The 23,331-nt window shown below is 40.1% G+C and overlaps 1 protein-coding gene across 20 annotated transcripts in view; it reads right to left on the bottom strand.

Annotated features, from left to right (window-relative positions):
• SYNE1 (spectrin repeat containing nuclear envelope protein 1) overlaps window positions 1-23,331 on the bottom strand; it is a 276,264-nt gene that overhangs the window by 217,660 nt on the left and 35,273 nt on the right. For 14 of the 20 annotated variants that reach the window (XM_083607889.1, XM_083607886.1, XM_083607881.1 and 11 more), the window contains exons 3-11: window positions 21,204-21,265; window positions 13,554-13,649; window positions 11,603-11,686; window positions 11,000-11,020; window positions 10,088-10,180; window positions 8,141-8,319; window positions 6,517-6,713; window positions 6,202-6,311; window positions 2,162-2,212 (exon numbers count right to left, since the gene is read on the bottom strand). In XM_083607889.1, the coding sequence (XP_083464015.1) occupies window positions 2,162-2,212; window positions 6,202-6,311; window positions 6,517-6,713; window positions 8,141-8,319; window positions 10,088-10,180; window positions 11,000-11,020; window positions 11,603-11,686; window positions 13,554-13,649; window positions 21,204-21,265 (893 nt within the window). The remainder of the gene's footprint in view (window positions 1-2,161; window positions 2,213-6,201; window positions 6,312-6,516; window positions 6,714-8,140; window positions 8,320-10,087; window positions 10,181-10,999; window positions 11,021-11,602; window positions 11,687-13,553; window positions 13,650-21,203; window positions 21,266-23,331) is intronic. The other 6 variants (XM_083607884.1, XM_083607890.1, XM_083607876.1 and 3 more) reach the window with 3 other exon arrangements.

Here is a 23,331-nt window from a genome sequence, read left to right on the forward strand (position 1 = left end):
CAAAAGTGCAAACACATCTCCAGACCAGACATCCTTTCCCCTCTTCATTTTTCTGATAAAAGCAGCTGCAGACATGTGGGTGGCATTTGGTTCAGAGCCATGGGAGAAGGGAGGTTTACCCCTTTCCCACTGTGCTGATTCCTTGATGTGAATTGTCCTTTCAAAGCAAGTTTTCCGCTCCTGCCTAACAGCAACTCTGTCAAGGGCAACAACACAGGGGGAAAGGCTCCAACCTCTGTCCCATGGCTGCTGTTTTTGGAGTGGTAGTGAGAAAGGTGCAAGAGATAAGAACATAAGAAGAACTTTGCTGGAGGCCCACCTACTAAAGGCCCACCTACTACAACACTCTGTTGTCACAGTCAACAACCAGATGCCCATGAGAAGTCCTCTCACAGGAAGTAGGCAATTAGTCTGATCTCCAGACTAATTACACATCTCCAGAGTCCAAATAGAAATATTATTTCAAGTTGAGCTAGCAGAGTATATGCTATGCTTGCACAAGGTCTGAAGTTCCTGGTGAGGTAATGGCCTATGTATGGTTCATTAAGGTAACAAAGGAAGTGGTTCTGTGCCAGACAGAAAATGGGTGGGCCCTCCTCCCTCAACTGTCTGGTAGTTAGAAAGACAAAAGCCAGAGTTAAGAGTTTGTGTTATGTGAGCCATGTTACGAAAAAGGAGCAATGCTGCAGCTGAGTGCTCCAGATGGCTGGAAAGCCAAACAGGATGTTGATGTTTTGGGACTGTACCGTGGGAACAAGGGACAGTCTATTCTGTGCACTGAGCACCGGATGTTAGCTCAGAGTGTCACATGACCCTGTACTGGAAGTACATGGGAGGAGTTATTCTCTCTCTGCTGTTGATGTTAAGAGAGTGCAGACACGTTTTCTCTGTACTGCTGGAAAGACAGAAATAAAGGCATGTAAATACATTTCTGTCTGTCTCTCTCCCCTCCCTGGGGATGGGAGGAGGGAATGGTTGTGTTCTTCTCACGTTTGAGAAGGATCGGCCGATAGAGATCTGGCCTTGTCTTGCCGGGAGCCGAGACGGGGGAGATCAACAAGGAATCCAAGCCGGGCACCTGGAGGGTGGACAATTCCTCTGACTAAGGCTTGATTCCGACAAGCCAGAAGCTGGAAGCAAGCTGGGAAGCCAGAAAGACAGAGCCATGCATCATTTCTGCTGGAATCCAAGGCTGTGGCTATGAAAGAAGCAAGGCCCTTTTGGGGTGTTAATGCTGTGAACCCCTCCATTGTAGACTCAGGTTGTATATATGTGTAAATAAACCTTATATCATAAAGACTCCACAGTCTCCACTATATCTCATTTCAAAGGAAATACTGTACAGACCCAGGGTAAGCACCTGGAGTCCCTGGAACTTCACACTGCTCAGAAATTGGGTGGCGTGACAAAATATGTACATTAATCTATCCACTAAGATATGGAACAAGCCAGATGTGTATCCAGTTGTATGGCTATTGTTCTACTTTGCATTTTTTAAACTATTGTTAGTCACCTGGCTGTTTTAAATCTGTGGGGGTTTTTATTTCACAATGTTGTTTTATGCTCTTTAAGTTTAGGTACTTTATTTTATAGTTGATTTTTCTTTTCATGTTGTGAGCCACTTCAAAAGTTAACCTGGCAAAGGAGACTAGTGTACAGAAGCAAGTTTTTGCATGCAGATTCTGCATCCCTTATTTGGCCACATTTTCACATCTAGCAGCTGCCTCTGAATGCAATACTTTCCTGATACTGGACCAAGACTGGCTGCAAAGTGTTGAATGTTTGACTTTTGTGGACAAGAGCTGGTTGTCAGCTTTGTCAGCACCTGGGGACTATTGAAATGTTCCTTACACAGTTTTGCCTTGAAGAGTATTTTGTTCTTATTTGCTACATTAAACTGGCTAGTATATGTAACTTTAGATGACATAGAAAGTATGTTATAAAATGTTTAATTAACCATCTGTTATATAAGGATGATCAGTTAAATATAGTGTCTAAAGATAAAAGGTGAAGACACCCCCCCCCCCCACAAACATGGGATAAAATAGTTAATATCTAGCAATGCCAACTATAGGTTTTTGATGATCAAGTGGTTTACATACATAATGATAAATAATAATAAACTAATGAGTCAGTTTAATTCACCATGTTTAAACCTTACCTTGTATTTAGGTTTAGAAATAACAAAAGATGAAATTGCTTGAAGTGGCTTCTAGCGATATGAAGAAAAATGGATAGCGGAAGCAGAGAAAGGCAAATAAATAAACACAGAAAAAAGAAAGAAAGAAGAGAGAAGTACATTGAAAAATGTATGTACATTATTCTCCAATGCACAGGAAGTTGCTAAATCTTCAGGTCCAGACCTCTTGGAAGATAGAAGACTTTGAGTCTTGGCTCCTTGTTGATCAAATATTATAACTTATCTCTACAGTTCCCAACTGTAGATATGTTTCTCAGTAGCCGTAAAGCAGATGAGAGGTGGGCACAAAGTTCTAGGGAGAAATAGGCTCCTGAGACATGAGATGCCTTCTCTTCTAGGCAAGGCAAGGGTTGACTGAATGTCCCTAGTACTGAACCCTCACTATATTTGGATTTACACTAAATTAGTGTGTGTGGTTGCACCTTTGCTAACCTCATCTTAACACAATTTGGGAAGTAGGGAGAGCACTGTTTAGTTCTTATGCTTTAAGGCACATGTGAATACCAATGACAAACAATTTTACAGGTAGAAATGGTTAAGTACCAATCAGCACAACTTTTTGAGACTTCACATCAGTAGTCATACCAACTAACAGAAAATCTCTGAACAATCTTTAGTGTAATTGCATGAAAGAAACCTCTGTGAAAACTAATGAACTGCTAGTCAATGAAAAGAGAAGTAAAATAGTGATCACACAAAATAGTATGAAAATGTTAGATTAAAAGCATTAAGTAGCATCTGTGGGACAAAACAGTACAACAGAGGCACATAAAGTCAGACAGTCACAGTTACAAGTGATTTTTGTAATTACTTAATGATAAGATTCATGTGACGAGTGATCTAGTGAATAGGTCTATCATGCTACCATTACTGGCCTTGTAGCAGGAAATCCAGCAAATTACTTGACTGCTATAAACACTTATTTCTGGGATAGTAATAAATAATTATTTGGCTCCTTTCTACTTTACCGATGGCATTTCTCCCCTTTCATCTACCTCTGGTTATTGCATTGTCAATGCCAGGGTTATCCACCTGAGTTGATTGTGTTCTGCTTTTTGTTCAAACTGGTTGCATTATTTCTTCCCCTTGTATTGTGTATTCCCCTCTCTTCTCAACACTTATGTTTAATGGCACTCAATGAATGTGTCTTTAATTTTTTTTTAATTAAATTAAAAAATGTTTAATGTCTTTTAAAAAGAAACAATATGTCTATTCTGAGAATTTTTCAATTCCTGATTTTTTCATATTATGGGATGGAGAAAGAGAACACAGCCTTATAATGCATGGGTGGCCATCCTGCAAACCTGATAAACCACAAGTAGCACTAAGAGCAAGATCATTTGACACAGCTGGGCAGAAACAGCAGAGGTCTTCTGTCTGGTTGCTCCATAGGGAGGGCTGCACTTCTGTCTGCTGCTCTAGCATTGTGTAGCCTACATGCTTTTGGGGTCAGTGGAGTAGAGTTGCTTCTAGATCAGGCTTCGTCAACCTCGGCCCTCCAGATGTTTTGAGACTACAATTCCCATCATCCCTGACCACTGGTCCTGCTAGCTAGGGATCATGAGAGTTGTAGGCCAAAAAACATCTGGAGGGCTGAGGTTGAGGAAGCCTATTCTAGATGAGAAACCAAAAAAGCTGGTGGGGGGGGGGGAGATTTACACTTCTATTCTATTTTCTCTAGTTCCCATGTAAGGTGCAACACATAAGAGAAGGGCAAGAAGGGGGCCGTGATCATAGTAACCTCCCTTCTTTTCCACTTTGCCTGCTTACTGCTTTCTCTCCCTAACACCAATGGGGAGAAGTCAGCTGCTACACCACTATCTCCAGGGTTATCTCATCATCCAAGCCACCAGTTATAGTTTCTTTCACTGGAAGGAATGAAGGCAAAGAACACCATGGAATGGTGTTCCCAAGCGGGGCGCCAAGTTGGAGGCATCTGGTGGAGAGAGTGCGCTGTGCACCTGGTCTCTCATCATTATCATTTCTGAACTTACCAGGAAGGGGAGTTGCATAGGTCCAGCAGCAGAACCAATCTGCTGATCCAGCTGCCAACCTCCCCGCCACCATAACCCTCTCACTCCCAGTAAGTGCAGGGATGCCACTGATGGGAGACAAAGTGAGTGGCACAAGACCCTTCCAGCTGCCTCTGTGGCAAATAGAAAACGCAATAAGCACTGAGAAGAGGGGAGTATACACAGAGCCTGATAGACACACACACACCCTGATAGACAAGGATTTTCCTGGGAGAAGCCTGGTGAAATTGACAAGCCCTGTACCAGGTTTCTCCATAGGCAGCACTGATAGGGAAACTCCTTGTTAGTGTGCATGCATGCATGCATGCATGAGTGGGTATATATGCACATATATGTGGCAAAAGGGGGCAGGGTGAGCTTTGCTAGTACTGCAGAAATAGAAAAATATGTGACCACCAACCATATCACAAACCACTGCTCCACACTAAATGAGACAACAGTGCTATATTCTGTGTTATGCCTGAATGCACTGCACTGCAACTACGGACAAATCAGCACTGGAAGAAAGATGAGATGACAACAGGGAAAACACAGAAACCCAAAGAAATGCAATTTTCCCAGTGATTTTCAGCAAACACTGAGTGACTTATTTTATCAATAATTTGTATCAATACATATTTGTCTAGTAAGTAATCTCCATTTCCTATTCAAAAAGCTAGAGGCACAATACATTCTGAACTTTATGGTCTTGTTCTTTTGATAAAAGGCCTCTTACACCACATCCATCTTATACATAGAGGACATGGCAGTGTATTTTAAAAGGCAGTTGCCACGGCTCAAATATTCAGATAGAGAGCTGTACTATAGGACTGCAATGGACCCTGCCTCCAATGAATTTAGCAACACTGATTCAGCCAATAATTACACCAGACTAGCCCCAGCTCCTACTTTTTGCATCTAGTGAAATCAATGCCCCAGCTGCTCCTGAAGTCCTACAGCAAATAGTTCTTAATAGAAGCACGCGAAAACTATACTATGAACTGCTTCTCTAGATATGGCACTGATCTACCAAGATGTAAATAACAATGTTATTTTTCTCTTGTTACTTATATCCTGAGGGGGCATAAATATTTAAATATATGTGTGAGCTGCAAAGAAAACGCTTTGCATTATCCCTTTACATTGAATGATTCACCGTCACTGCTGAGAGCTGGGCTGGAAAGGACAGAAAGTCTGCACACTTCAGCCACAGAACTCATGGGTTATTGCTGAGAAGCACCAGATGCATTTTCTCTGTCCTGCTGCTGGTGAGAAGCTGAACAGATTGTCTCAGTAGTGGCACTACTAGCCCTTGCCAAACAAAAGATGGTATGATCAGGATGAAAAGCCAAATGAAAGATTGTTTGCTGACAAAATATACTACAGTTAGGCCAGTCCAACAGGAAAGAAATACAGAGCAGAAACAGATTTTCTAAAGTCTACAATCCAAGTGAATTAGAAAGGACAGATGAACGTGTATCTCCATGTCAAATATTTGCACTGTAATAATTTATGCATTCTTTACTTATATATTGTTCCTTACATTGCAATCCTACACACACGTAGAGAGGAGTAAACACCATATATTAGACTTACTTCTGAGTAAAACTGCACAGGATTGGGCTGCATATAGATTAATAGTTGATAGGAAACAAAACTTATGGAAAGCAGTTATTGCAATTATATCCATAAAGCCAAGCTGAAAAGTTTATTTATTAAAAGGTACTTCTGATGCTGCTTGAGATGAGGAAGCAATTCAAGTCCACTGCCCCTTCTCTTTCTATTGCAAACATTTATTCCCCCCTAAATTGTACTTAATCATCTTCTCTCAACAGCTCTCAACTCAAACTATTCCTAACTTCTTTAGACCCCTATTGTGCTTTGACAAACAGAGAGAATACAGAATCAGTGCCTATGTAAAATATTGTCCGCATTGCACATATTGTGTAAAAGTTGTGTAGTCTATGTAAAATAGAATTAAGAACATACATCTGTCTCCTGTGCATCACCGGCTGCATTATGAGGATCTGGGAGGTGTTTCAGGAATTGTGCTACGTAGGTCATCACTGATTTCTCATCTGGCTTATCCACATCCACATCTGAAAAGAATGAGGAAGACAGTAAATTAACACAAAGCTGAACTATATAAAATGTTGGGACATACACTACCCTCAATCATGCAAAATTAAAATATCACACATGCACACACACAAAAGTATTTTAAAAAGAACTCCCTCCCAAAAACAAAACTAAAATGAGGCTAGGGTTACAGTTCAACAGTGGTTAAATTCAATGATATGATACCTTCAGGATCAAGAAGTCTTGGAATTCCTAATTCTGACTCTGCAATTGTAAATGCCTCTTCCAAATTTTCCTTGTTAGATCTTGTTTTCAACCTCTCCAAGTCCACTAGTTCTGGACGGATGGCATGAATAACTGAATGAAAGGCAACACCACTCCTCCAGCTTCGTCCGAAATCCTTGACTTCAATTCCAGCTTGCCTTCACAACAAGAAGAAATTGCTTTGTAACAACCTGTTCTGACCCTCAACCTTTATCTTCACTTATATCATTAACCTGGGTTTGGGTTACAATTTTTGCAATGCCTGGAACAGAACTTACTTTTCAGTTGAATTAACTATAGCTGCTGTTCCTGATTTTACATAAAACACCCCAGTCATTCTTTTCAACTTGTATTCAGGCAAGCTCTCATTTATGTATGACTAAATAAGTGTGTGGGGGCAGACTGAATGATGGACCCCAGCAGGCTTTGTTAATTCTGCCTATAAAACAGTTAACTTCTAGATAATAGCCTTGAAGTCCACAACAGTAATGGGGAAGTTGGGAGAGTTCTTTACAAGGCAGAAGAATAAACAAGAAAGGGAACAGAGAGCATGCACTGCAGTTGTCCTTGAAAAACTGAAGGATTGGTGTCTGTGTCATACATACTATGTTTCCATCAGTACATCCCAGAACAGTATTTGCCCTCTGTTGCAATGACATGATATTGCTGTCTCCTGCTCAGTTTCATTTCATTATTTATTGCAGAGTTATCTAATTTATCAAGGTCATATCCTATCCTAGTTATATATACTCAGAAGGTAGCGAAGAAGCTGCAAGCAACATAAAGCCACACTCTACACTGGTGAAACTGTCTAGAAAAACACACATTCTCTCTTGGCCATTCCATTCTGGCTGTTAGATAGCAACTGTCCAAACTGACTAGATGGATAGTACACCAACACTGCCATAATTACAGGCAGTTGAACTGTAGGTTGTTCAAGCTATTCAAAGCAGACACAAATTGGTTAATAGTCTGATTACATATGTTACTGATGAATGTTGTTAAGAGTTTCAAACAGCTGAAAGCTGCTGCTATACACTGCTCCAGTTGCTTGCTTTCATCTAAGTTTCTCTGTCTTGTCATCTTCCTCTGATGCCTTCTATATCCCACACTCTTCTGGCTTCAGTTAAGACTAAACAAATGCAGTGCCACAAACTGTAGGCCAAAGGTTTCTTTCCATTGTGTTCTAAAACCTTAAAGTTGAAGATACAGAAACACACATATTTTTCTTTATGTGCAAATATGAAATTAAAGTTGGTATTATGAAATTACTTAGATGTTTACAAAGAGAATGTTATATTCAATCACTGGCCAAGTTGTGAGGATACATTGGCAAAGCGAAGGAAAATTCAATTAGTGAAGTAAGGTACAAAATATGATAGCACTGAATTGCTCTGCTCATGATTTCAAGCTGGGAAAAGAATTTTAAGCGTTTTGACAATGTATTGCCTCTTACAGCCATTCTGACAGAAGACAATTTCCTTTTCAATTTTTATTGATCTCTCTGGCACAAACCTTCTTAATTTGCAGGTGCCATAAATTATTACTACATTATTTAGCTAATATCAATCTAAAGATTACTCACTTTGCTGCTGTGTACTGCACCCATTTTAGCAAAGCCTTCTTTGCATTCCCTTGGACTTTGGTGACCACTTTACGCTTGGATGGTGGACTGGCTGTCTCAGAACTGACAACACTGTCCACAGATGAGGTACTATTGGAGAGTGACTGGAGCTGAGGGAGGTTGCTTGTAAGCTCCTCAATCTGTTTATGGAATAAAGTTGGTTAAGTGTAATGGAAACAGTCAATTGACAAAAAGCCTATTTCCTTCTGCAGATCAGATCATCTAGAACTGGTCAGTGGATCTCATAAAAAAAGACCACACCAAAAATAGCTGGGCCAAGATCAAATGAACTCTTAGCCAAACTCTAAAAATTTTAAGGACATGCCTCAAAAAATGTAGGGCAGATCACACTTAGGAGCATTGGTCATACTTTGGCCAAGTTATGGCTGAATACATATGCTATTTATGTGTAATATACAAAATATAGAGGCAACATATACATCCTTTACACACAGTACTAATGCACTCACAAATGCCATTCCACATGATAGTGGAATGGCATTTTTAGTAGCCGTAAACATGTCTGAGGTGTTCATAGGAGTAGGCAGCACTGTGAACTAGACCTATGTCTGGAGCATTTTCACAGATGTCTCACATCTGGGCTACTTTTCATTCCCCCCCCCCCCGATTTACTCAAGGTAACATAGGTTGAAGGTGTTTGTCCTATCTCTAAATAGAGGCAAGGTTAATGTTACTGCAACTCCATTCTGCCCACTGAATCAATGGGTGGGCAGAAGCAGCCAGTGAAAAATTCCTGCCAGCAGCATCCTGCAGAAAACTCCAAAAGAAGGTGGAAACTGTCTGAGCCAGCCAGGTTCCACTGGATCCCTAGCAGCCCCATGACGTTAAATTTAATTTGGGCTCAATTGCTACCCCAGCTCCAGGCTGGCACAGTGATTTGCCTTTCAGCCTGGCTGGCATGAGTGGTTGGGCTGTGGAAACAGTCTCATTGCTTTGTTAATGTCTGCTGCTGCCCAGTCAGGGCTTGCATTTCAATGAAACATATTCTTCTGCTTTGTACTTCCTGTAAGGCCTAAAGGAAGGAAGACTGCATAATGCATTGCTCCTGTTCCTTTTCCAACTATATAAATCATGCAGATCTGATTTGCTAAGTTGTGGCCATTAATTTGGAAATGATTCAAACTTATTTGTACAGGACTTTATTTCAATTAATTTTCTTTAGGGCTATAGCCAAAGTTTCTTGGCTTTCACATACAACCTTTGATGGGAATTGTATCCATTCCATATTGTAGTATCTATTTATTATTAGTACCGGTGTTTATTAAATTTATATCCTCTCCTTCCTACCAAAGGAACCCAGGGCTACATTTGCATATATAGCCACATGCAAATTAGGAATGCTAGTTTAAGTTTGGAAATGATACTGGATAACAGAATCAAGTATTTTTAAAATATGTACAATTTGACCAACAATGACCAGTGAAAAGGGAAAAGGGAAAGCCACATTATAGCAATTACTATAGGGCTTTCTTCTGATCTAGCTCTTCAAAATAGTAAAAAGCAAAACAACAAAAAAATCCCTGTCAGATCTCTTTATTGTTCCAATAGCATCCTTAATGAAGAGTCTCTTAGATGGAGTCTAAATCTACCGCCTAAGGGCCAAAATACACATTATATTTACTGAAGTCATTTGTATATAAAACAGCTGTGGGGCAATCCATTTTTGGTTGGAGCAGAAAGCAGCATGGGGAAATTTTAACCCTTTGTTCCAACTGCTCTAAATGTCCCCATTCCACACACCGCAAATTCTTAGGAGCTAATTTACTTCTCATGATACACGAGCAGTTCTGCCACAGCACATTAGTGCCCCTTGACAAACCACTTTGGAATTATTGCTATAACTATTGTAGGGTTATCTCATACATTAAAAAACAACAACAACTGTACCTGAAAATACAAAATTATAGTCCACACCAGCCCAAGCACAATAGAAGGTCTACCATCAGCAATGTCAGTTGAATTAATGTTGACAAGCTTAATCTGTTTTAGGGAAAGAAAGGCACACTATTATCACGCACAACAGAGCCACAGTAATGGAGTGGTCTTTATAGCAATGTGGACATTTTTTTGGGGAAAGTGAAGCTTAATAAGCATAGTATATAGTATTTTTGAGGAAGAGAACATATAAAATAATCACAGAAATGAAGTATACAATAATGCATGTACTTTTGAATTTAAGATTCAATTGTCCTCAATATACACAGATGTAACAGGAAAGCTTGCCCTGTTGTGAATGCACTGCAAATATGCCTTTATAGCTGAACTGGCATTAGCGGCAGGGTGCTTTGTTTATTTTCCCCAGCTCAAACAGAAGGACAAGGCAATGTGACAAAGAGAACAAGTGAGCATGGATGGCCAAAAGCATGGCTGATCAGGCCAATGCCCATCTAGTCCAGCACCCTGTACTCAGAGTGGCCAGTCCAATGCCTATGTAAAGCCCCCTCCCCCCACCTACCCACTGCACCCCTGAAACTGATTCTGGGGGAAATCAGGAGAACCCTCAGAACAGTGCTCAGGAGAGGAGGGTTCCATCTGCACAAGCAGGACATTCGTTATAGTGCAAAGTTGAATTCCACCCACTACCTTTGCTCCGTACATAAAATATTTAGTAATGTGGCTAACAGCAGATGGAAAAGCTGTACTATTTAGGTTGCAAACCTGAACTCATTTACCCAGGAGTAAATTCCATTGAACACAGCTGCGTTTCTAAACATGCTTAGAATTGTGCAACTCATTCACTCATTTTATTCAATTGATTCATTTATATGGTTTAATGTTTCATAAAATTATTGTACCAACCGGTGATCCTCTGTACACAGACTAGCATGAAAAACAAAACAACATATATTTAAAATGAATTATCTGAATAATGAATAGGACACAGAGATGAGAGAAGACAAAAATGTACCATGTTGCCATATACAGAAATCAGTGAATACCATAAAGTACCTGACATGCTTATTTCATGTTCTTTTTTTATATCTATATCTCACATGGTTCCTAGGAGGCCACCTATCCAGGCACTGATCAGATCCAGACTTGCTTAACTTCAGCAAGATGGTAGCTTCACATACCTTCAGACTAGATGATCCTCAGGGTACCTGCCAATTCTATGATTTTCTGAAATATTATTAGCTAATATATTTGTATTCAGTTTTAGAATTCTATAATTCTTATTTTCTCTCCTTGACCTTTTCTATTTCATAAGTTTCTTTAAAAATTCTTGTTAGAGAAACAGATTAAATGGAAAAGTCAACCAAGATAAGGCAGTGGCAGCAATAACAGCAAAATTTATAGCAGCTGCTTTTAGAATTAGGACCATGCTAATGTACTCTGAATGACTGTAGTTCATACACAAATTGCAACAGCTGATGCAAACATCTAGCTATCTGTGGGACTTACCCGCCGTCCTTCCAGGAACTTCAGGGCTGTGCCAATGTTGGCTACTCCATGGATTCTCTTCAGCTTTCGGCCTTGTTCACAGGGCTTTAAAAAAGTACAAACAAGGACAATTAAGTACCACCATGGCCTGACAATAAGATCCTAAACACACTCCTCTTGAAAGGAAACTCGGTGAATTCTATCAAGATTTGCTTCCAAGAAAATGTGCTGATTTGCCCTCCTAAAGTCAATATTCTGATTTTTTAAACAACAACATTGACCTTTTAAAGTCCTTCTTATTTTTTTTCTGACTCTGCATTGGCTCCCTACTTCCAGTTATGCATGTAAACCAACTACATATAACTCAATCACTGTAAGGTAATAAAGAAGCTTTATTCCCAGAACAAGCAGGTGGCCAGCCACAGATTCCGAATGTGGTAAAACACAAACTCATTTTATTTTATTTTGTTCTTAATACTTGTTTCTGACAGCTGAAACTTGGAAGAGAAGAAATGTTTCTGGAATTAGCCTTATCTATACCTCTTTAATGTCTCACAGTCTTTAAGTCCACACAGTAACTACACTTTAATCTAAATAATCTGTCTCTGCCTTTCAATGTGAATGTGGTGAAACACACTCCAGAGCATTTTGTTCAAATTCTACCACAAGAGGGAGAATTTCCTTATCAAAACAGGAGAGACCATGATCAAAAGTGCAATTTAAACAAGTAAAAATAAGAAGGGCCGTGAGAGTCATATGCCTCAAAAAAGATGCTTAGAAGCAAATTTCACTCAGAACATTGTATGTCACTCTACTAAATGGGCTGCAGTCTATGACTAACTTTATGATAAAATTATTTAATTTGCTGAAATCATGTTTCATATTTTATATAGAATGAGTGTTCACAGGTTTCATACAAGTACTTGAGGAATTAGCTCAGGACATTGTCACATACTACTGCCTCTCAGCTGCTTCCCTGCATCCCAGCTGAAGGTACACTGGGCCTTGGCCCAGTATACCTGAAGGAGCGTCTCCACCCCCATCGTTCTGCCCGGACACTGAGGTCCAGCGCCGAGGGCCTCCTGGCGGTTCCCTCATTGTGAGAAGCAATGTTACAGGGAACCAGGCAGAGGGCCTTCTCGGTAGTGGCGCCTGCCCTGTGGAACGCCCTCCCATCAGATGTCAAAGAGATAAACAACTACCTGACATTCAGAATACATCTTAAGGCAGCCCTGTTCAGGGAAGTTTTTAATGTGTGACATCTTAGTGTATTTTTGGTCTTTGTGGAAGCCGCCCAGAGTGGCTGGGGAAACCCAGCCAGATGGGCGGGCTACAAATAATAAATTATTATAGTATGACAAAGTTGTCAGTGAGATGCACATAACTGAAAGGTTCTTTATTTTGGTGCAAACAGCTCCTTGTGAATTGCTACTGCAGACCAGCACTGGCACTTCTAATTGTGTACTCTGAATACCTGCCCTAGCCTGCCTCTGCCCTAATTTGCTCTGGGTTGTAGCAGCTCAGCTTGCCTGAGATGCTGGAATAGATTTCTATTTTCTATTTTCTAAACTGTCTGTTGAAGAAACCTGCTTTTGATCAAACTTCTCTAGTTGTGCTTGGTTTTCCCTGGGAAATCCTTGCCTGGCACCTGACCCTGAATCTAAATATCTAAATATAGATATAAACCTAAATATCACTTGCTGCCCACTGGACTAGCTCTTTCTGAAACCACCCACTGATTGAACCTGATCCTGGCCAGGACTGCTGGTTCATATATCAATCAGAAATTGGAGACTCCATAAAATTTGTACACATTACTTATTGAGTGGCACGGGGTGTGTGTGGGTGTGTGCATTTCTATGCCTAAAAAATGGTCACATATCTGGAGCTACACTAACATGGCATATTAATAATGATGATGCAAATTAAAAATACATTATAAATAATATATATGTCATAGGAAAATACTTGCCAGTTTTTGTCCTGAGAGAACCTCCAAAAGGGATATCAATACTATTCCATCTTTGATGTCTTCAAACAGATCATTGACCACCATGGGAGGATTGCGCTGGGAGGAAAAGAAGTGGAAAGAACTATTGAGTTATGCATTGTTTCCCTGCCACAGGTTCAGCATCTCTATCCTACTCCCTGCTGCTGGCCGTTCTATTTACATTTTGAAGATTTCTTGTAAGGGTGGTATAATATATTCAGTGGTGTAGTGGAGAAGAAATGAAGAGGAGCACAGCTCCAGAATGTTGGGTTTTTTTTACAGACCAGCAGTAATAAAAGCCATTTATCAGCATAAAACGGTAACTGGTGGCCCCTCCATGATCTGGAAACAAAGCTTTAAAATCTCACAATAGTTTGTGACAGATTAATGCAGAGGTGAGGAAAATAATCAAACAGAAGCTGAACCGTTGTAGAATGGTGACTTTCCCCCCATTCTATTGTCTTGAAAATGATGACTATGGACTTGTTATGAAGAAACTACCCATCCAAACTATTTATAGGAATATGCACATGCAAGTGAGCTTGCTCTGTTTATAGCTGGGAATGGTTATTCTGCTTGATGAAGCAGAATAACCCAAAGACTTGCAGAGCCTTTCACTGAAAGAAGGGATTGCCTCGTTCTTATATTTTTAAAAGCCTTGTAAGGAGATACAGGATCTACCCCTCGAGGTGTTCTGCAAACAGAACACAAAGCAACATGTTCTTGATACAGCATCGGATTTTCTTTTTGTTATGGCATATTTTTCTGATTCTTAGGCAGGATAAACTGGTTAAGTTTCATAAAGGTAAGAGAAGGCATGACAGCAGAAGCAGTAAGGCTGACAATATCATTCTTCTAGCTCATAACTGTTGCAGATATTTACGATATTTGCTGTCTGCTTTACTCTCAAGTCTCAGCGGTGATGTTGACAAATGTCAAACTATTACCGTATGTGCACTTACTGTATCTTTTTCTCTCCAATTTTCAAAGAAGCCAAATGCTTTTAACTTACACAAGCACTTGACTCTGTTCATGTAATGCCATCTGAATATATAAATCTTTGTGTGTTCTCTAGCTGCTTGGTGGATAATAGAACAGCATTGTCATAAATCTTAAGATGCCTACTTTATTGCATGCAGTCTGTGCTTATGAAAATGTGTGCCTGTACAGCACACACAAGTCTCCTGTGCTGCTCCTACAGATTAAACGTAGATGACTGGAGGCCTCATAAAGAGTATTTCCCCACAGGATGCTAAGACAACATAACTGGGCATAGCACTCCTATTCTGCAATAGGTTCACAAAGCAGAAAATATTATATCTTACGGCTGGATCTTTTGTTACAGGAGTCACATTGTTTGCTGATACCTGCTGGTTTTGTCTCTTACTGGTCTGTTATAGTTCAATCATATTTAGTAGTGGCTAACCATACAGTTATTCACCATATCAACGTCTCTCCTCAGCAAAGGAAGGCTAACACTAGTATGTGAAATAACTCAGGATGGGTCAAAAATAGCTTCTCTTTTCTACCAGTCCATTTGTCCCCCATGAAAATGATGGGATTGTTATTTGTAGCTTTCATGAGGCAGAATAAATGTTCCCCAAAATTTTGAAAAGGGGTGGGTGGTTTGGTCACACATACCTTTCTGATGTTGGTGAGGTGCCCAAGGGTCTTCCTTCAACCTACTCTTTTTTTAAAAAATAAATAAATGGGCTCCTGATTATACAGAAAGTCTGATTTCCTATGGGCCAGGCAGGAATATCTCTGAGTACATAGTTCCCAGGGAAAGCAGAGCATGTTAAAACACTCTCCCTGCTTGGGTGGGAAGGGGGAGACTAGTATGACTATGCCCATGGGATCTATGCTACGTCATGATACAGGTAGCGTGTCTTGCTTAGCCCCAAGAAAATGCAGCCTTGCCCTATGGTTTCAATGCTTTTTGTTAAGGTTGAAGAAGCAGGGTGGTGAAACTTTGACCACCTCATAAAGCAGTGGTTCTCAACCTGTGGGTCCCCCCAGATGTTGTTGGACTACAACTCCCATCATCCCTGAGCTAGCCTTGCTCACACACATGCTACCTACTAATACAGTTGTACCTTGGATCCTGAACACCCTGGAACTCAGACGTTTTGGCTCCCGAACACCGCAAACCCGGAAGTAATTGTTCTGGTTTGCCAACTATTTTTAGAACCTGAAACCTGCCGCAGCTTCCACCCCTTCCGATTGGCTGCATGAGCTTCCTGCAGCCAATCAGAAGCTGTGCTTTGGTTTCCGAACGTTTTAGAAGTTGAACGGACTTCCGGAACGGATTCCACTTGACTTCCAAGGTATGACTGTAGTTCAATCACAAAGCTATTTATACAGTACAAATAATACTGATTTAAGTTGGTGAATGTGCCATTAAATCAAGACAGTCTAGCTTTATGAAATTTGCAAGCACAAATGCAAAATAGGTTGTGTGACACAAGGTTTACAACAACTGTGGAAGAGTAATATAAGTTTTATGATAGATCTCTGATATAGTAGACCAAGTCTGGGCACCTCCAGTGTCCCAGGCCTCCCCATTTGATCTACTAGGCCATTCTGCCAAGCTACACCCACCTTCCATATGTCTGTTATATATTATGTCAGATGCAGGATAGATAAAAACCTAGCTGGGCAGGGGTGTTTGCAAACCCCATTCAGAGTTCTCCACAAGGCAGCACATTACAAGTGGCTATGCAAGACCTGATAATCAGCTGATTGTCACCTCTTGGGGGGAGGGGGTTTGAGGTCAGTTATGAGGAAAAGAGGAAGGGGAGTTGAGGGGAACTCTAAGGAGTGGGAAGAGAGGATCTGGGGCAAGCTTTAAGGGGAGAGGGCTGGTCAGGTGTAAAGGGACGGGGGTTGACAGAGGGTGGGGGGTAGGCAAGTTGGCAAGAAATGCTTGCAGGAGAAGCAGCCCCGGCTCCAAAAATAAAAGTGCACTAGTGTCATAGTATTTTAGATCATAACTAATCTTCATACAATAGCAGCACATATGGTTTGGGGTTTTGATCTCAGCAGGTCTGATATTTACGAGGGTGTGTGAGCATGCAACTCTGCTGTTAAGGAGCCATCATCACAAGTAATTTTGTGAACACAGTAGGAGGCATATGAATTAAGTGGAAGCATTTTTAAAAGGTCAGCATGTTGGCTTTCCCCACACTGCTTATTCGCTGAAATGCGTAAACTCAGACGTGATTACTAATTAAGCATATGGGTTGTGATGGCTTTGGCAATAGTGATTCTGCCTAATGAAAGTGCTCAATTACACACTCATATACAGACATTCAAGCAATGGGCATGATCTAGAAAAACTCCAGCTCTCCTATTTATTTTAGTTGGAGAGATTTAAGCATATTCGTAATACATTTGTAGTCCACCTTTTTTTACTACTATGTGCTATCCACAGAAAAGATATGCCCTGTTGTCCTCAGTTTCATTAAAGACATTTTCACCTAGCCATCAGATAGATTTTTTTAGCTCTTGTTTCATCCCTCTGTATCAGGAACTCCTATTTCTGAGACCTCTAGGCTCAAGGTACACATTTTACTTAAAATTAAGTATCACTGAAAGTAGTCAGGATTTTTCCAGGGTAAACATAGCCTTACAGCTGATTCTGTGCTTGTTTATGTGTAAAGTTCCAATAATCTCAGCGGTAATTATTAAATTTGCATAGGATTACACAGTGACCAATCAGATGCCTAGAGGAAGCCAGCAAGCAGGATCTGAGCACATCAACACTTGTTGTTTCCAACAACTGGTATTCAGAGGTTTACTGCCTCTGACAGTGGAGGTAAAACATAGCCATCATGACAAGGAGTCATTGATGGCCATATCTGCCATGAATTGTCTAATCCTTTTTTAGCCATTCACGTTGGTGGCCATCACTATTTCTTGTGGAAGTGTTCAACTATGTGCGTGGTTGATCTAAGATTGCAGTCTTGGTGGTTTCTATTTGCTATAGAGGGGGAATAACTGGGCCTTTCCATAGGGTACTTGAGCTAGGGATTCTTTTTCCTGGGAAGAGATCAGGAATAAGCCTCAGGTACATGTGCTCCTGCTCTTAACTTTCCAGTTCTCCTGCTCTGACTCCAGTGGGAACATAACAAATTTATCAGGATACCCCAGGTTTTGAAACACAGGATCCATCTAGAGCCCTGGGATAACTTTTAGAATGTGAGTTTTATCCCAATAAGATCAAAGAAATAAAAAGTTTAAATGAACACAGGATCTTGAACTTCATCTGTTCTTCCCTTACTAGGTGAGGAAAGAAAGCAATAGGGAAACACACAGGCTCAAAGCCAGCTATTCCTAATATTTCCTTGAGGTTGCAGAGGTGGGAGGATAGCCTCTGAAAATGCCCACAGATATTTTTCAAGAAGTGAAGCCAGAACCTAAAATATTTCTTTGGAAGAATGTATGAAATTGGGATTTTCCTGTCACAATGCCAATTACAACACGATGGGGGTGGGGGGATGGGATGTAAGTTTAACTTGCTTCTAATAATGTACACCATAATCCCCCCAACATTATCCACTCATATTTGGAAACTGAGGCTGGAAAACTGAACTGGAAAAATATTGAGTCATTCCTTTCAAAAGCAACTGTAGTGAAGTAGTGCAGTAACATTTTCATTTCAATACACAATACTGTCACAAATCTTTGATGTGAAGTTAATCCAAATCAAGCATAGATAAATAATGTATTTAAAAGTAAATCTCTCTCACACACATATATATTTAGAAATGTAGTCAAAACATTTACAAGGCTAACTTTCCAAGGTTGTCAGTATGAAACTTAGGGTAATACTATATTTTTAGGAATTTGAAATAGAAGCCCTTAGAAGTATAAGTACATCCAATTCTTCAATTTCCCTTTTATTTCCTCCCCAGCATTATACAGGAAACACAAGTTTCTACTGATAATACCTAGCAACCTCTATTGCCGTACATAGTTTCCACATAGAAGAGTTTTTGGACTTTAAATCATTGCAGTTATGGAAAACTGTATCCGCTTTCCTTCCCTCAAAGCCTCAAACAAATTGGATACAACTACAGAAGCATTCCTAACCCTCTGGGAGGAACAGGTCTGAACAGAGAGGCAAAGCCATGGTTGCATCTAAAGCCCTGCCACTGATGTGGGCTGAGGCCGAACTTGCAGAAGTAGTTACACCCACTGAGTCCATTGCCAATCATTGGACAAGCAGAACCTTGTTTGGTTCTGCCCCCTTCTTACCCTAGAAACACCCCATTTGTGGAGCTTCCACTAGCTTCCACCAGTGGTAGCTTCCACCTGTCCATCCTTTCAGTGGGTGTAGTAGGGATCTCTCCTGCCAGTGAAGAGCAACTAAACCAAGCTGAACCTGGTGGTGATTGTGGGAAAATTTCGCCACATCTAAATCTCCTTTAGTGTGGTGGGTTTGCTCTGCTGTTTAGGGATTGCTGGCTGTTCAGGGAAGTTTTTAATGACTGATGTTTTAATGCATTTTTAATCTTTTGTTGGAAGCTGCCCAGAGTGGCTGGGGAAACCCAGCTAGATGGGTGGTGTATAAATAATAAATAATAATAACAATCTGCTCGTTTTACTGTAGGTGGTCCCTCTGAACCGGAGGGACCAGCTCCGCACGAAACGGGTCTTTTCCGCCACGGCGAAGCGGGGACCCTTTAAAAAATCACAGGTGGATGAAGCCTGTGACCATGGGACTCGGGCACCCAACCCGCAAAGGAACCCATAAACGGGCTCCGAAGCAAAGAGGGGGAAGTGGCGCGGTGCTGTGAGTCTACTGCTTTTTCCGTGGAGCGAAGCCGCATAGCCGTTGCCGGAGAGCGCTGCCTTTTTCCTGGGACAATTTGGCATCTAAAGAATCACCCGTGAGTACTTAAAACTCGAACAATTGGACTTTAAATAAGGATTGGCCAGTAGAGAGGAATTGGACTTAAAATTTACTTCAATTTGGTACTGAAACGGGAAGGTCTAAACAGGAAGTCAGCCTTCCGTTTCTTTGTAGTCAGAATAAAGCAAAGACAACGTAACTAGAGCATAGAAATTCACCTTTAAAGGATTGGCTTTCATCATTTAAAATTGTGGAACCCCCCTTCGGTAGCAGGAGAAGAAGGGGGACCTCTTTTTGGATTGTTTAAACCTGCAGAAGTGAGTTTAAAGTAAAGTAACTTTCCACCGTCCTGATCCTGGAGCGGAGTGTCAGGACTGACGTTTGAAGCTCATTGACCAGAGACAAATGTTTCTGACAGATAGTTAAAAGAAAAGTAACATAGTGACTCCATTGTTTCCTTTCGCATTTCAAAGGAACAAATATTGACTGAATATTTTAAAAAAGAAACTTTGTTGCTATTGTTCTTAAAAGAAAGAATAAACAAGTTGTCCCCCTAGAGGGAGACTGTGAAATTGTAACCAACTTCAGGAGCTTGCAGCTGTTACAGATTACAATCGTGGGAAAGGACTTGTGACCTTGCAGGACAATGTCTTCAGAAGCTCTGTTGGGTGCTTTCTGTAAAATAAATGCCCTACTGGATCAGCTAAGCCAGAAGACGGACTTGATGACTAATGCGATCAGAAATTTTGAACAGGCAGTAGGCAACTACATGGAGCCTACCCAGGAACTAAAACAGGAGTGTGCTATGACAGCACAGATGAGAGAAGAGGATACTGCTGAATCCTGGGTGTCAGAAATGGAGGGAGCTGCAGCCCTGCAGGATCACGAGCCTCTGGATTTGATAAATGAATTTGGAAAAAACCAGATTTGGAAAGATAAAGTTAGGTTTGGTTTGGAAATGGGAGGTTGGAATGACCGTCCCATGCCGGGATGTTTGGACTTTCTGAGTCTGGTAATGGGCCGTCAGATGTTTGGAGCTGTGGGGGCTTTTAATTTTGGAGGGAATCTGAAACAGGTGTTTAAATATCACATGGAGTTTAGTCTGGACTATGGAAATGGGGCTGATCTGTTGAAAAGGGTCAAAAATATTACTAAGCTGGAGTTCCTACGAGTGGAAGGAAAATATGAAGAAGAGCCGCGGAAGGGACATGGAAGAGACTTGAGGGCCTCGGATATAAGGACACCAGGTTAATGTGCTAGATAAATGGGACAAAAAGGACTGACAAAATCCGGAACCAGGAGGAAGGGACGCTGGATGAAGATTGGATTGTTTTACTTGTTTTTCTTTTATCATTAGGACTGCTTTAAAATAATAGATGAATGCTAGAAAAATGTTGAAATGGAACTACTTGGTTCTAGTAAAAATGTTTAAAGAATTAGGTTAATGGTATGGTTATGAGAAGTCGGTAAAAATAAGATTTAAGTTTTAAGTTTCAAGGTTTGCTATAAGACAAGATGAAAATAGATTAAGATAATGTAAGGACAAAATATTATGAACTATGGATAGGATTTGCTGTGATAATTATTAACCAGGATACAAGAAAGGGGAGGATGAGGAGGTCAAAGAAAGAAGGTAATGAAAGTTAAAAACTTGAGAATGATGGATGTATTTTTTCTCTCTATTTTTCTGTTTTGTCTTTTTTTCTTTTTTATAATTTTAAAAAATCTTTAATAAATATTATTTAAAAAATAAATAAATCAGAAAAATGTATTACCTTGGCCAGATGAGTGTTGATCCATTTTGTGAAAGTCCTCTTTTGCACTGACTCCTGCTCATCTAAAAAAGGAATAAAGAGACCATTATGTTGCACTGGTATTATAGTCAGCCTTGTTCTGGCAGTAAAAGCAGATATGCCCAGTTCAGATTTTTTAGGACCCAGTTTTAAAATAAAAACCAGCATACTCATCTGACAAGATGAAGAAAGCAATATATTTAAAGCTTTAGAAAATGGAGGACAACATGTAGAGTGGTACAAAACATACATTCTTTGCATCATGTTATATTTATATATTGATGTCTATTGTCTTTATAAATTGAACGCAGCTCTAAATAATAACAAAATAAAAATTAATCTGAACAGGCATGTGTGCTAGATGGATTTTAATAATGCATTTGATACACTGTACAGCAAGGGTGAAATCTAATGAACAGAACTTTATGGTTTCTAATTCTGGGTATTAACCCTGCTGCATTAAATTACTGCATTAATTTTAACGCAGGCAGGGAGTAGGGATAACAAATGGTGCCTGATCTGGTAAAATTGGCAATGGACCACCAGAAGATTTCAATGAACAAAAACAGCTCTCATCTACGCATATCTGTATGTATTCACAGATTTCTCTGTTAGTCATACCATACTATGTAAACGTCTACAAAGTTTGCAAGCTCATCTGCCTTACACACCAACCTGATTACATGCATCCTTTAAGAACAGAACATATTAGCTCTCAGCTTCCTGATCACTTGCTATAGATAATAAGGCATGCGATTAATTATTTGCAAGACTATCGCATTAAGTATTTGTAAAGTTAATAAAATTAGTAATGAAACTAGAATGTGATGATTTTCCTGTAGGTGCTTGTATAACCATGTTGAGTGTAATTACAGAATTATGGGGATTGTCACATTGTATCATAGCAAGCCCCTCCCCTTTCCCCACTGCCCTGTCTTACTTCAAGATTCCTTAAGTATAATTGCCATGAATGCAACCTGGGAGCGGAGGACAGCTCAGTCGGTAGAGCATGAGACTCTTAATTCAGGGTCATGGGTTCAAGCCACACATTGGGCATAATATTCCTGCATCGCAGGGGTTTGGGCTAGATAATCCTTGTGGTCTCAACTCCCTTCCAAGGCAATGGTACCCAAAATGATTCATTAACTGATTAATTGATTAATTATTAATTCCATCTGCTGTATTCAGTTATACACCATGTCACAAATGCTCTGGAATGATACGGTAACGCAATTTTTTAATTCATTTATTTTTAAAAAAACATAAAATATAAATATTTAAATAAATATAAATAAATGTTTAGATCCTGTCAACTCATATAAATTAACAAGGTGGTGTGCCACAATATATACTAACACATATATTGTATAGGGCTTCTGCTGCTGAACTGGCTGATTCACCCTGCCCCCCCCCCCATGGTTTGGCAAGGCTTGATCTCAGTGTTTTGTCCATTTGGATTTGTGAATCAAACTGTTATGTATAAATTAAAATATGTGGCTTCCATTCACCTCCATTTGTTTGTTTGTTTCAACAAAAACAACCCTTTTAGAATATATTAAGCATGTCAAATTACATTTCCAAGGGATTTTGTGGGGGGAGCAAAATAGATTCACTTTCCTCCACAATCCTTTAGGAGGGGGCTTGTCTCTTGCTTCTTAATTATTTTAAGCCAAGTGATGTGCATTCTTGCTTGTACATTTTCAATACATTATCAGTTAAGGTCCTTCTCTTGTTAAGGCACTCAAAACATACCACAGTTCTGGAGAATCCTGTGGTCTCTGGACAAGATAATTTCTAATTCCCATACCTCAGATTACAGGCAGTCTGTAACTATTGGATGGAAAGGAAGTGCTGTAAAAGTTGAAGACCTTGATTTAAAACAAATAAACAAACAACAAAAACATAGCTGCTGATTTTACGTAGCCTTTTTATCTTTTAAAACATGAGAATTCGTTCCCACGAATTTGTTTCATTGGCTTTGGTACTCTGAAAACTGCCCCAAAACAAGACGCATGAAGGCTTTTGCCAAGTAAGCCTTCAGAATTATTCCTAGGCATTTCCATAGCAACTCTTTTGCACAGGCATCTCCACCATTGTTCTCATTCTCACA

This window comes from Podarcis filfolensis (genome assembly GCF_964270895.1).
Source record: "Podarcis filfolensis genome assembly, chromosome: 3".
Lineage (NCBI taxonomy): Eukaryota > Metazoa > Chordata > Lepidosauria > Squamata > Lacertidae > Podarcis > Podarcis filfolensis.